Raw genomic sequence first — 14,137 nt, forward strand, 5'->3', positions numbered from 1 at the left:
TTTAGTACAACTGACAGATAAATCAGAGCTTCTGTCTCTTAGAAAAGTAGCAGACAGCCACCCCTGGGCTTTCTGCCCAAGAAAGTTTTCATCACAGGGGTACCACACACCAACGGACCATACGTGATGGATAACAGTGGTCCAAGCATGACCTTTTCCCATCTCAATAATTCTTGGTAGACAAATTAAGTAAAATGATGTTAGTAAGCCATGCTGAACTTTCACAGAAACAGAAATAAAAATGCCCATTATAAAACTCATATAGTATTTACTGTTTAGCTCTGATAAGTACAGGAGATCATTTTTGTAGTATTTACCTGAGAGCAATTTCTGTAGGTCTGGTCAAAAACAATATATCATTAAAACACAATAAACAGCACTCACCTGAGCCCAGGTATCCCATGCTATACCTGTTATATCCATGTAGGCAGGTGTAGCAATTCCTCAAATGATGCCAGTAACCATAATAGCCAGCACCCCCAACTGGCTTTAAATGAAGCTCAGTGCATATAAGGAAGATCGCCCACCACATTGGTGATGTCATTGCCAAGAATGTAGAAGTTTAAAAATGAATATTAAGAGTTGATCAATATTCCCTGGATTCACTGACAGATCTTTTTAAAGGAGTGTCTACAGAGAAGGAGAAGTAACACATAAACACACCCCTCCCGTTGCCTGTAGTCTTTCTGCCCTCATCAGATACATTTCTTACATTTTAATCTCTCTCTCATGTCTCGGTCCACCCCTGCTCCCTCCCATCCCTTTCACTTTAATATAGAGTTTAATCTTGCAGGGAGGGATGAAAACTGGTGTGAATTTATTGTTGCTCTTCTTCTTGAAATCAGAGAATGAAAGTGAAAATGAAAGATGAAAAAGTATGCAGAAAATGTTTTGTGTTAATGTGTTGTATTAATCCACAATTTTATATCTTTAACTTAATGAAATAGATCTTGGTTGTAAAGCTAAGCTTTGGAAGCTAGAAAAGTCAAAAACTTCACAACTTCCAGACGCGAATCAACCTCGTGCTGTCGTCGGAAGTTGGAAGCTATCTTAGTGTGAATGCCATGACAGAGAGAAATGGGTATTCACAACCATAAAACATTTGGAAGAGTTGGCCCTTGCGTCGAACTGTAAGGAATACTGGAATGGGATTCATCAAACATCATAATGTTAGATTTTTTACCTTAAATGAAGAACAGATCATAAAAAAAAAAATCTGTCAGATGAAAACAAATCAAACATCAGAGAGATGAGTAAATCTGAGACAAAGGAATAAGAAAAAGTATTGTGTTCTGTCTCTTCTCTGGCCAAACATATTTCACATATGAGCACTGAGGGCATCGGACCATCAGACACACAGGAAAATACACTGTTTAAGATAATTTTGAATTTTTTTTTTTTTTTGAGTTTATACTTACTTTCAAAGAAGCATGCTTTTTCAATTCCTCAAACATTCACATACCAAGTGGTGTTTATTTGCATGCATACAGTGAACAAACAAAAATTCAAGAAGATATTTTACAAAGATGTGCCCTAAAGTTAACTAAGCAAGTTAACATTCTTAATAGTCTTGGTGTCTCTGTACTAAAGCTGAGTTATCTTCAGGGAGACGCAGCTTTCTCACATAGACAAACTCCAGATGCTGAAGTAGACAGCATGTGCATCATCACAGTGATGGTAAGCAATGCGCCCACACACACACAGATGCCACTGCAGGCACCGCTAATCTTAAGAGAGCTCTGGGATTGACTGGCACTGAGCTCCTAAGCACAGGGGCTCAGAGAGGAAGGGAGAAATGCCAGGGGACAGGTTAGGTACAGTACACTTGAGGAAAAGAAAAACCTAAATTAAATTAAATATATATTTGCATAAACCTTCAAAACAATACAGTATAATGATTCGTTATTTAAATTAATCATTGACCATGTTTCTCAACAGTGCAGTTAAAATTTAGTGTGTCCCTCCACAGTGTTTTTCCGAGCTACTAATTCCATTTTCATTTTCACAGCAGGCTCTGTAACTTAAATGCATAAAACCGTAACTGAATATGTTAACAGGGCTGTATATCCAGTGTATGTTTGTCATAATATAAACTGTGCCAATTCTTACAAACACAGTGCAGATTGGGTGAGAAAGAACGGTAAAAGTAAACCTGATCAAAAAAACAAAAACCTTTCACTGAATCAGTAAATTCAAAAAAGATTCTTAGACTGAAAGCAGGTCACTCTTCCATCAGACAAAGGGACAGACAAAGAGAGGGAGAGCTAGAGAGAGCTAGAGAGAGAAAGAGAGAGAGAGAGAGAGAATTACAAACTCTGTCCCCTGTTCAAAGCTGGCATTAGATTTTTGTATGTAGTACATTTGGGTTTGTGAAGTATTGATGATTAATGTTATGCAGATAATACAGTCATGACACAACAATAAATACTGGCAAACTAAAGTAGGAACACTATCATAACAAAACAGCTTAAAATGAGAGGCAACAAAAAACTTTTATCTTTTCTTTTACATTTATCTTGCAAAAAGCAACAGTTAATTTTTGTTTGTTTCACCTTCATTTGCCAGGGAGAAGAAAAACATGACATGGTATCAAGCTGAATTACAAAAGGGAAGATAACTAAAAATATCCCAGAGAGCAATGTTCTTCCAAATAAAGCTGTGTGCACATAAAAATGTTCCAGAGGCAGCCATGTAACTAAGTAAATGCCAGTAAACACACTCAGTACCCACACTGAAGAACTGGCCAGCTAATTTAGACTCAGTAGTTCATCAAGATACCTTTCCAGTCTACTACGCACAGGATTATTTACAATACTCTAATACAATGCTTCTTCTTGTGTAAAAAAAACCAAAACAACAACAACAGTAAAGGAAGACCTTTCATCGTCTCATTCCTCAATAACTGAAACATAAAATATCACCCTCTTTTTTATATGAAGAAGCAGTGAAGCGTAATAAAAGACAGATGGAATTGCTTGTTCACTACGGTAAGTTTGTGAATGAAAATGTGATGGTTAAAAGGAGCTGGCATCTGTTAATGAAAGGCCTGTGTGGTCCAAACCTAAGATCCTGTTTACTCTGGCATACTGAAGTCAGTGGTTTTGTATTGGTCCCTCTAATATCCAATTAGACTTCAACAATACAGCATGTTACACACCTAAACTGATATGCATCGGAATCCAACCAATCCACCCATTATGCATTCCAATAATGGGCTGTACTCAGTTCAGAGGAGGAAATATGTGATTCGCTTGAGGGATTTGGAGTGTATCTGTATCTCGCTCAGCTTACAAGAATTCACATACACATGAGTCTTATGATTAACTGCCAGTACAACACATGTGCTAAAAATGGTGTTTAAGGGTTTATCAAAGAAATAAGCTCATTTAGGCAATCTCAGGAAGAGGCATGTTTGATATTAGAGTTGGTGATAACTGCTTCTTTTTTTCAGAGATGTCCTAAACTTAACCCATTTCAGAGGTCTCAAGAGGACACTTGTTTATAATTTACTCTCCAGAATGGACCAAAGGACCTCCTCAGAGCTAAAAGAAAACATCGGCCTCATAATCTGAATGTTTTCAACAACATCCAGAGATACGGAAATCAAATGCCCATGTTAGTAACCACAAAAAAAAGGAAAAACAGCACTGGTTGTAAACCCAAAACGGAGATCAAGAGCAAACCTTGTAGTATCAAATTTTGCATGAATCTGCAACTTTACATCTAACAAGACATATGTTGCAGCAGAGTTTTTCTGTAGTTCATGTGGTGTAAACTCTGTGGTGAGAAGCTGGAAGGTATACGTGCCAGTACTACCACTGGAACACAGGCAAGATGCAAACTCACAGCTTAAACTTCCATGCTAACACTCCATGCTAACAGTGCCTGACAGCAGAGATAGGCCCTGATTCAGCGCAGGGGACTTTTCTCTCACAAAGAGCACGTAGAGGTTTGAGATGGAAGATCTCCTGTATGAGTTAAGCTCGTGTGTGCTTAATAGAAGAGATGTATGTGGTTAATATCCAACTCTAAGCCTCTTCTTTGTGTGTCAAAGGACAAACTTTTCTCTTGTCCCATGCCACTCACATTTTTAATCTGTCCGTAATTTGATCTGTCCATGTCCATAATCTGTCCATATTTAGGTTTAGGTCTGGTAGAGGCCACATTAGGGTATTTCTCTTGAAACTGTGGATGAGAAGAGTGGTGGAAAGGGACTTACCTTGGCAGGTCTTGCCATCTTCCCTGAGCTCCTGACCTGGGGGGCACTTACAGTAGAAGCTTCCAATGGTGTTGCAGCAGAGGGCCTCACAACCTCCATTCGTCTCCTCACACTCATTCACATCTGACAAGGAGGTATAGCAGGCAGATTAGACACACAGATAGAAACTATTACAATCAGTCAAAGAACCAGAGACTGTGGAGCAGTTATAGAAATTACTAATATACCGAATGAAGTCTATGGACACCCCGGTGGAAACAACACAGTAAGCCACCAGTCAGAAATGGACTTGAAAGCAAACTAAATCTTCCAATACACTTTCAGTAGAGAACATTTAGTGGTCTTATGTCATTTGGGATTAGTTTTATTCAAGACTTTTTTTTTTTCTTGGAGAGAATACAAAATCTGGCAAACAAGTCTTTATGGAGATTAATCCAAGTGCTCAAGACGGATTTCAGGCTTGTTTCATGCGGTTTGGAGAGTGGCTCCACTGGTTGTGGAACACGATGACAACAATTATAAAACCATAATAACTGGTTTCCACTCATAATCTTTCCATCCTGAGAGGTCCAACATACCAGGGAATACATGAACTTGAAACCCTGACCATTTTAACTTTCCATAATAAATGTACAGAAAGACATTTCCATACATTAGGGTAACACTTCAGTTTCTTAAGCGTGGGACACGAACTTCTGTATTTTGTTTGATGCTCTCTGCCACATCATAATTCACACTTGGGGATCAGTTGAACTGACTGTGTCCATGTCCAGGTATGTAAAATGGCTCTGCACACTTTGCAGTTTGACTGTGCCAATAGGCCGTTGAAAACACCAGAGAGAGTCACAAGAGCTGTTTTTTGACCGTGTCCACAGAAAATGCTGACTTGACAAAAGTATAGCACATACCTGGCTCACAGAGAATCTGAATAGAGAAGTAAGACAGCATGAAAACCTTTCTAAAATCAGGGTCATGTGAGGATTTGAGACAGAAATATACTTCTGTCTTTAAATTACCATATTCAGAACGACTCTGAAACAATTATCTCCACCATCTTTTGATCATACATACAATACCACAAATTGAAGAACCAGTTCGAGTTTTTTTTTTTTTTTTTTACGTTTCCTGATGACATGAAGCCTGCTCAGCTCGGCTAACTGTTGGCTGGCAAAACAGAGATGTCATGTAACATATTACCAACTATTAGTGTGGGAAAAGATTGTCTGGTAGTAGTTACCAACACACCAAAAGGAACAGTGTATTCCTCCTAAGATATTTCACTCACTACCTAGTTGATGGAGGATTTACGAACATTGGCTTGGCCCTGTTAATGACTAATCCTGAAAACATCCAAATCCATTAAAACACAGGGCACCTGAATGCCAGAGGAAGTTATGGAGGTGCACACTAAGGGGCTTCATCACTCAGTGAGTCTGAGATTCTGCCCTCAGTCCTGCCAAGCACCAGTTGCATTACTTTAACAAGCAGTCAGTTACACCTCATGCACTGATCTCTCGCTCTTAAACACATGGAATTGTTTTTGCCAAATATTTTTTTCTGTCAGTTTCCTGACCATAATTTTAATAAATGCTTCTCTGCAGTAGAATTTCCCCTAAAGACTGTATCAACCTGGTGAGAAGGTCAAGAAAAAAAAACATATCCTGTTTATTCATAGCAAGTGGAATTCTACCCTAAGGTGTTTCAGAGAGGAATTCACAATTATGGGGTGATTAGAAAGGCTTTGTGCTGGTGCTGTGGAGAGGTGTGTCAAGCCAACACAAGTGTCCGATTTTACCAACAGCTATGAGGTTTAGAACATCAAATTACAATCCCAGTAATTGGATGATGGTTGTAAACATGTGAATGTTGCCATAAACATCTAAGTGTAAAGTAATTGTGAAGAGGGGGAAAAAATGTGTGGCATTTTTTCCCAACAGGCTCACATTTAAGGTGGGAGTATTATGTAATTTCTATGGAAATATGTGAAAAATTCACATATCTCATGTCAAAATGCACCTTCCAAACACTGAAATGTTTTTACTGGGGACCTGTACAACATGGCACCTTAGAGGAATGTCATCCTTCCTTTCACAGGTCACGACACTTGACTGCCCAAAGGTCAACCTGCTGGTCAAGGACATGACAGAGGGTCCCTGAGGGAACCTGTGTTTTTGTGACTTAGGAACTCTCTCCTTAGGCCACACACCTGCGCAGAGGGGGTCATCCTGGGTCAGGGTCAGCGTTATCTGTCAGTCTGCATCATGGGAACTGACAGCAGGATCAGGGTCAGCAAGGTCACAGGCAATGTCTTCATAGTGGGTTGGTGGAGTGAAGGGGAGGAGTTCTGGTCTGAGACAAATCACTATGGGTATTCACTCATCCTGACTATCTCAGTCCACAAAAGAGACATGAGGGTGGATATCTGCTGATATCTGTATCAGATGTCTGTTTGCCAACTAAAACTCATGGAAATGACAGAATACAAATGTTTGAAATCTTAGAACTTAGCCACTAAAATTCAGCTTGTTTTTGAAAGGGTTATGTAATCAGATGATCGTGGAGGTGACCTCTGAAATCATGAGTGGGTCGCCTGGAGGCTAAGGTACAAGCTGCACCCACTCCTGACTCCAGAGGGCAATGGTAAGAACCCTTTATCTCCTCCTTTATCTCCTCTGTCATCAGTATGTAAGAGCCTGCCCTAATTTTCTCATAACTCTCCAGTTTAATGAGAGAGGATCATTACAGTCAGGGACGGCTGGTATAAATGGGCTAGCAGGGCTAAGCCCTCCCTATCTTTTACAATAAAGATGAGAAAATTATTGTTAAAAAACCTTATAACAGACTGTTTTACATTTTGGTGGAACCTAGAGCAGCAACAGCACCAAACAGTCGCAAGAAAAACGCAGGATATACCCAAATGGGCTTATTTTTTACAGCCCAAACACAGTAGAATCAGCTACCATTCATCTTCGTAGGGTCAAGTGAGTGACAGGTGTCATGCCACGCCCCCTTGATTTGCTGATCATTTGGGCTAAATTAATTCAGCCCACAGCCCATTTACTTTTGACCAATGACAGCGACTGTACAGACGGTACGTACAGTGAGGTGCTACTGTAGCACCTGCATGTATGAGAGTGGGGAGAAAGAAGTGAGCGACTGTGGCAATGGTGGACGTTAGCATGAACGAGGTGGATTATTTACTTTCACATCCCTTTTCTTCGATGTCGTTGGTGGAAAAATTGGAAGTGAGGAGACTGGGGACACATCGTCTAAACGACGTTCAAATAACACAAAAGGACAAACGACAAAATCGTAAGTTTTGAAACTTGGTGTTAACGAAAGGACTGGCTAGCGATAAGTAGCTAAGAATTCGCTTTTCTGTTTCCCATGCTTGCTTTTTGGAGGAGACACGGCTTGGACCGTGAATTCCTGTAAGTTTCAGCTTTGCAACCGCACTCCCTGCCAGAACCCAAATACTCAGTGGTTTCCTTCACACTGCCCGGCGGGTTGTAGGGGACGCCGCGGGATCGCGGGTTGGCAGTGTTTACGGTCGGGACTAGGATAGTTTCTGATCGTCTTCGATCCTCCAACTTTCGTTCTTGATTTACGAAAACATTCTTGGCAAATGCTTTCACCTATGTGCAGTACGGATGGCCCCGGCTGTCCCTCTAAATCATGGCCCTGTGTTGCAAAATGGTTGTGATAAAAAAAAAAAAAAAAAAAAAACGACAACAGTTGCAGTATCTATGGGCAATCATAACAGTTGGAACACGTTTTGTAGTGCATCCCTAGGTAGACCCTTTTCTGACATTGTAGGCTGACAATGTGGAGCATTCTGTTCTATCATGCAGCCTATCATTCCATCATTCTTGCATATTTTGTTTTTGTTAAAATGGCATGTGTTAATGTGTACAGAGGAAAATAGTTAAATGGTGTGTAGCCTGTGTGTGTGTGTGAGAGGAGGGGGGGAGACAGATACAGAGTTTGTTGGCATCAGGCCATTCTTGTGGGTACCTCTCTATGGTGTTGTTGTAGAGCACTTGCTATAACAAGGTATGTATTGTCCTTGCTGTGACTTGGTATCTCGGATGTGATGCTGCTGTTGCTGCAGTGTAAATTACTGATGGGTATAATCCACTTGTTAGCCCACCCACCCAATATCACCACCAGCCGTCACTGATTACAGTCATTTAATTTCTCAATGAGAGACAGTAAATCTATAATCATTTGGATGCACTGGTCTTTGTTGAAACATTAATGATACCATAACACGAACACTGATTTGTTCTCAGTAGAAAGAACATCAGAGAAATATTTGGTTCCTGAGGCTAAAATGGGTTATAAGCTTGAACTGTTAAGAACTGCTACATGGGTTAAAAGGTACTGACAGAAAACAGACAAGAGGTTAATATTAGTTTGAACTTGGCATATGACTGACATATAGTCATTCCATCCAGAAACAGGCCCTCTGCTGCAGTACAAACCTCAAGATTTTATTTTATTATGACAGGAGGCCAGTAAAAGCAAAAGGTCCTGTTTATGCTTTGATGGGCTATGGCTTTCAGACCAATTGTGCGCAACTCCATGATGCAACTCTTTGCCACAGAAAATTCAACATTTGCTGAATATGTGTTTTAATTACTGTAGTTCGTAATACTCACAAACTGCCACAATACCTGATGTAACTAAGAAATTAGTATAGCACAGTGATTTCCACCACCTATCCTCTTCCTTCCTTTACTGCTAATGCCAGTTATAATTCCACATTATTGAGCAGTCTATTGGGTATATTTCATAGATATTCCAGGGCTTGCCTGAAGTCCTAATGGACAGAAAATTGGACATCGATAATACTCAAATTACATGTGGCGCCTTCCAAATGGAATGCATGTCTATTTTGCCTAGAGCCCTAGAGGCAGGTGTATTATGCCATGAATCCCAGACAAAGCAATCAGTCGGAGGTGTTCCCAAACCACAGGTCAGGGTCAAATCTCATAGCTCAGGGCCAAAGCAGAGACCATGCAGAGAGAATGCAAAGTCACTTCTAGTGTGATAGATGAGAGCATCCTGGTCCTCCCTCCTTATTTAGAGATTCTGCCCCCCTCCCATCTCTCTCTCTCTCTCTCTCTCTCTCTCTCTCTCTCTCTCTCTCTCTCTCTCTCTCTCTCTCTCTCTCACTCACTCACTCACTCACTCACTCACTCACACACACACACACACACACACACACACACACAGACAAACACAGCCTGAGAGACCATGCCTGGTGGTCACTTGGCCATGACTTAGAGATTAGTGTGTGTGTTCAGCTGGTTTGGGTCAGGGTTGCTCCTGTGTGAGTAGACCTCTCTGCCCTGCCATGGATTACTGAACTTTAACAGCCACCAGCCACCAGCCAAAGCTTCCGTACCCCCTGCACAGCTTTCTTCATAGTCCATTAATTACTTCTGCCGCAGAGCAGGAACTGGCATTTATCCAAAGAGACTGGCCAGTCTTTACAATAACTACCAATCAGTTATGCTCTTAATTCTTTTGGCTCCCATTTTTTTTCATTTACATATAGTGCCACAGAAAATAAGCATGATTAAAGTAAACATGATTTTTGCAGCATAAAGAGGGTATGAACCATGCAGGCTAGAAAGAGAGGGAACAATAATAATAATAATAATAATAATAATAATAATAATAATAATAATAATAATAAAATGCTTTTAAAGCTTACCTAGATGCATTTGCTATAAGTCTATATTCAACAAATTCTACATGACCAGTTCATATTTTTTTTTCTATTTCTGAACCCAAGGTTTCTTTCATAAACAGAGTGAACTGTAAATATCTGTGTCTGCATTCCTCACTGTGTGATTTCCTGCCATGAGCTGACACTCGGCTCTACATACAGGGCTTAGATGTCAAAGAAAATCATTAGGATTTTGGTACTGGTCTTGTACATTTAAACAGATCTTAAATGAAGCTATGTCCACGATTTCTCTGTAGTTTCTTACTGATAAAAAGAGAAAAGTTCACCCATCATTCTTTCCTTTGAGAGACATCTAAAAGAGGCCACTGTGTACCATTACACTTAAATCAGATTAGCACCTTTTAAAAAGCTATATTTGGAGATTAATTTTCAAACACCCTACAAAAGCAATGGCAAGATAAATTCAATTAACTCCACTATTGCCATGTCTTCGCTTTATATTTCCCAAGTGGACGTAATTCGTGGCACACCTGAAAGCAAGTTTTTTTTTTTGGTTTTTTCCTGATCGGATTAAAAACCTATCCCTTCACACTGAATGCTTTGAGTCACATGACACATTTCATTCCCTCACTAGTCCAGATCAGCATGCTGAGGTATGAAGTGTGGAAGTCGGCACTATGACAATAGCGCTGACTGTGTCTTTTGCTGACCTACACTTTTGTTCTAATGTTTCTCTGTTGCTTGCCTCCCAGACGCCTGTCTTACTGTTATCTAAATATTTAGACAAAAAGCACGGCCAAAAACAGAAGGGCAAGAGGCCACAAGAACTCGAGAGATTCAGGAAGCCCCCTCACCTTACGTTTCCAAGGAGATCTGTGCTGCAGGTGGGGCAGAAACTGACACTTTGGACACAGATGGATGGCAAACGTGCCAAAGCCATAAGCGTGTATCTATTAGAGACAGTTTATTTTTAAGTGTGCGAGAGAGAGAGAGAGAGAGAGAGAGATAGAGAGAGAGAGAGAGAGAGAGAGAGAGAGATAGAATGAGAGAATGTTTTGTAACCTTAATGAGCAACAGAGAGAGCACACTGCCCCCTGCTGAGGAAACGTTGCTCTTTTGGGCACTAGGAAAAAGCACTGGTTGCACTTGGCAGGGTCATTTTGGAGATAAAATGCTAGAATACAGAGTTTCATGGATAGTAAAATTTTATCCATAAATCTCAGTCAATGACACAGCTGACTCAACAAAAATATATCAGCCTTTTTAATCAACTGACTCTCTTCAGTGTGTGTTCTATCTGTTTTGGTGAAAGTCAGTGGATGTGACATGTGCTCTCTAAACTTTTCATATCTGATTTTGTGAATGGAAGTCAAAACATATCAAACCAGTGCAACTGTAAACTTCTCACCCAAAAAACACTTCCCACTTCCCAACATTTCCCAACAGTCCAAAAGAATTTTCTTTGTGTATACACAAAGTTACGGAAAGTTGTCCTCCCCTGTCAAAATGTGAATAGATGCAAAAAAAAAAAAAAAAAAAGAAGAAAGAAAACGTTCTATTTCATTTTCACCACGTACTCAGTTTTACTTGGAGCTTGTGGCATTTGAGTTTTGCTGTTTTTTTCAGTTAAGCAGTTCTCAACTGAGGAAACATTTCACATTTGTGGCATTCAATTGGAAGGCACTGACAATCATAAAGGCTTAACACAAAAACCCTACAGGGAGAACCACAATGACTCCTTTAAACTACAATGAGTAAACCATGCCCTGAAGTGTTTACCACATAAATCCACACACTCTCTCAAAAATAAGATCAAAGACAGATGAACAACTTCATATCCCGGGTCTTCTGATGACAAATATTTAAAAAAAATTTTACGGGATGGGGGTTACATTTGGATGTGGTACATACAAGTGTTAATCTTATCCTGGAGGAGCAATGTGAAAATACTTACAGCACAGCACGCAGTTCACCACAAATGTAAATGTGACTGAAATTACACATCAGCAGCTGTAAAATTACAACAATAATCCTGAAATCCACACTTTATGAGACCCTGTGACCGTCTTTCAACTCATTTATTAAGCAAAGAATTCTAAGTTTTGGTTTGGAAAGCAATTAAATGTTAGCAAGTGGGAAACACATGTTAAAAGTCCTTATTACTGTCATTTGATGTTAGAACAGAGTAATTACCTAAAATACCACGCTATGATGTAGACTTCTTTTTTTAAATAGATTAGATAAACTTACCAAATGTGAACTATGAAGCTTAGATACCCAAGCACACAATATTAAATAACGCGTTGGATCTAACTGATCGAACAGTTTGGAAAAGTGACAGCTTTGCTTAGGATTTTCCACAGAAAATAAGTGGACACAGAGAGAAACCATCCAAATTCTCCACATATCTGCTTTTTTTTTTTAAAACAGCTGTGTTTTGTTTTTATACAGTTCTTGTTCCCAAGGCATGTGTTGACAGGACACTGCAGACAAAAAACAAAGATAGCTAAGGGACCAAAATATACTCCTTGGTAGTTCCTCCGTGAGAACCTGAAAAGCCCTGATTTTCACATTTAAACAAAATGCTACAAAATACTCCATCTTCAGTGCAAATTTGAACTTGGTCCAGTGAAAGGCCACTCAGGCCCACCACACACATACACAAGCGCACACACACATGCACACACACAAACAGCAGACTAGATTAAATGGACTCAAGGTGTGAGAACAGCTGCTTTGCCTTCGTGCACATTCTTCCTTTGAGTCCAGTCAAGGAAACTCTGATTATAACACACACACATAAACAGTGCACACACACACACACACACACACACACACACACACACACACACACACACAGTCTATGCTTGTTTCAGTTCTACTGCAAATGTTTTGACATTTCCTTTTAAATTCAGCTTTAAGACTTCTGACCTCTGTCACACCAGTAGGTTTCAGTATGCACTTGGGCGAATTTGCATGTACACAGTTAATGTGTACATAAGACGTGCATGTCGCGTGTGAGTTAGCACAAGGTTTTACGTATGTGTGAGTGTATTGTGTGTGAGCTGGCATGCGTGTTTTCATGTGCGTGTGTGTTGTTTGTCTGCGCCTATGTGTGTGTGTGTGTGTGTGTGTGTGAACCAGAGAGTCCCTCTACTTCCATGCGGTCTCTTCACACCCCACTGCTCCTTGCTTGTCTGGTGGTCCAAGGCCAAGATGAGGAGAGACTGCCTATCATCTCCATTAGAGCAGTGCCCCTGGGAACTAAGTCATTCTCACACAGAGAGAGAGACACAAATGAAATTCTTACAAGGCAGCAGAGCCTAGCAGACTTGCCTGTCTCGTCCCCACAAATACAATGGAGAACATCTGAAAGCGCTAAGCTCTGCTAGTCACCACCCACAAACCCTGTTCTCTTGGTGCTTTCTCTCTTCAATCAGCCCTATCTTTGTCTATGCTCCCATGGGTACAAATTCCCATACCATAGCCCCAGTGAGACATGTTGACAATCAGACAAAAGCACGACCGTCGCACAAGGCCGAAGTCTCTCTCTCTCTCTCTCTCTCTCTCTCTCTCTCTCTCTCTCTCTCTCTCTCTCTCTCTCTCGTCTCAGTTATACATGTCTACATGGGGTAAACAGAGGTAAAATATGTCTGGAGAAGCCTGAAGAATGCCCTCTGACCTTTTGCATGTGCTGTGTCTGTGAGCTACCTGTTTGGGCCTGACTGTTTGACACCTGACCCTAAAAGCATTCTGCCGAAGCCTCCAGCAGTGTGACGGGACAGAATGGAATGTCAAAATTACCGCTCCGCTTTTCAACTTGACTATTTTGAGTACGTGCGCTGTGTTCTGTTGAGTTACGGCTGAAGAACGGCCACACTGACCTCTAAGGACTTTATGACTCTCATCCAGAATACATGTTAACAGCAGTCCCCAGTCCATCTCTCATTCTTCACTACTAATGATGCTGTAAAACCATAAGTTGTAAATGGATATGATATAGACTTGCAACCAATATCCTGCAAATCTTCCTTTATTGTGAAGTTATGATGTAGGTGTGACCTATCTGCTAGGTTGGTCACTTACCGATCATTTAGGTGGACAATGAGATTAATATAGTGAAATGATTCAAAATGTAACCACGGGTTTCAGTTTCAGTGGAATAAGACAGCCCTAACACTCAGTCCATCTGTTCTGATCTTACAGACCCGTCAGCACAC

General features: G+C 40.5%; 1 protein-coding gene across 1 annotated transcript in view; it reads right to left on the bottom strand.

Annotated features, from left to right (window-relative positions):
* megf6b (multiple EGF-like-domains 6b) overlaps positions 1 to 14,137 on the bottom strand; it is a 53,016-nt gene that overhangs the window by 18,685 nt on the left and 20,194 nt on the right. The window contains exon 5 of the mRNA XM_030777387.1: positions 4,220 to 4,342. Within this exon, the coding sequence (XP_030633247.1) occupies positions 4,220 to 4,342 (123 nt within the window). The remainder of the gene's footprint in view (positions 1 to 4,219; positions 4,343 to 14,137) is intronic.

This window comes from Chanos chanos, chromosome 6 (genome assembly GCF_902362185.1).
Source record: "Chanos chanos chromosome 6, fChaCha1.1, whole genome shotgun sequence".
NCBI lineage: Eukaryota > Metazoa > Chordata > Actinopteri > Gonorynchiformes > Chanidae > Chanos > Chanos chanos.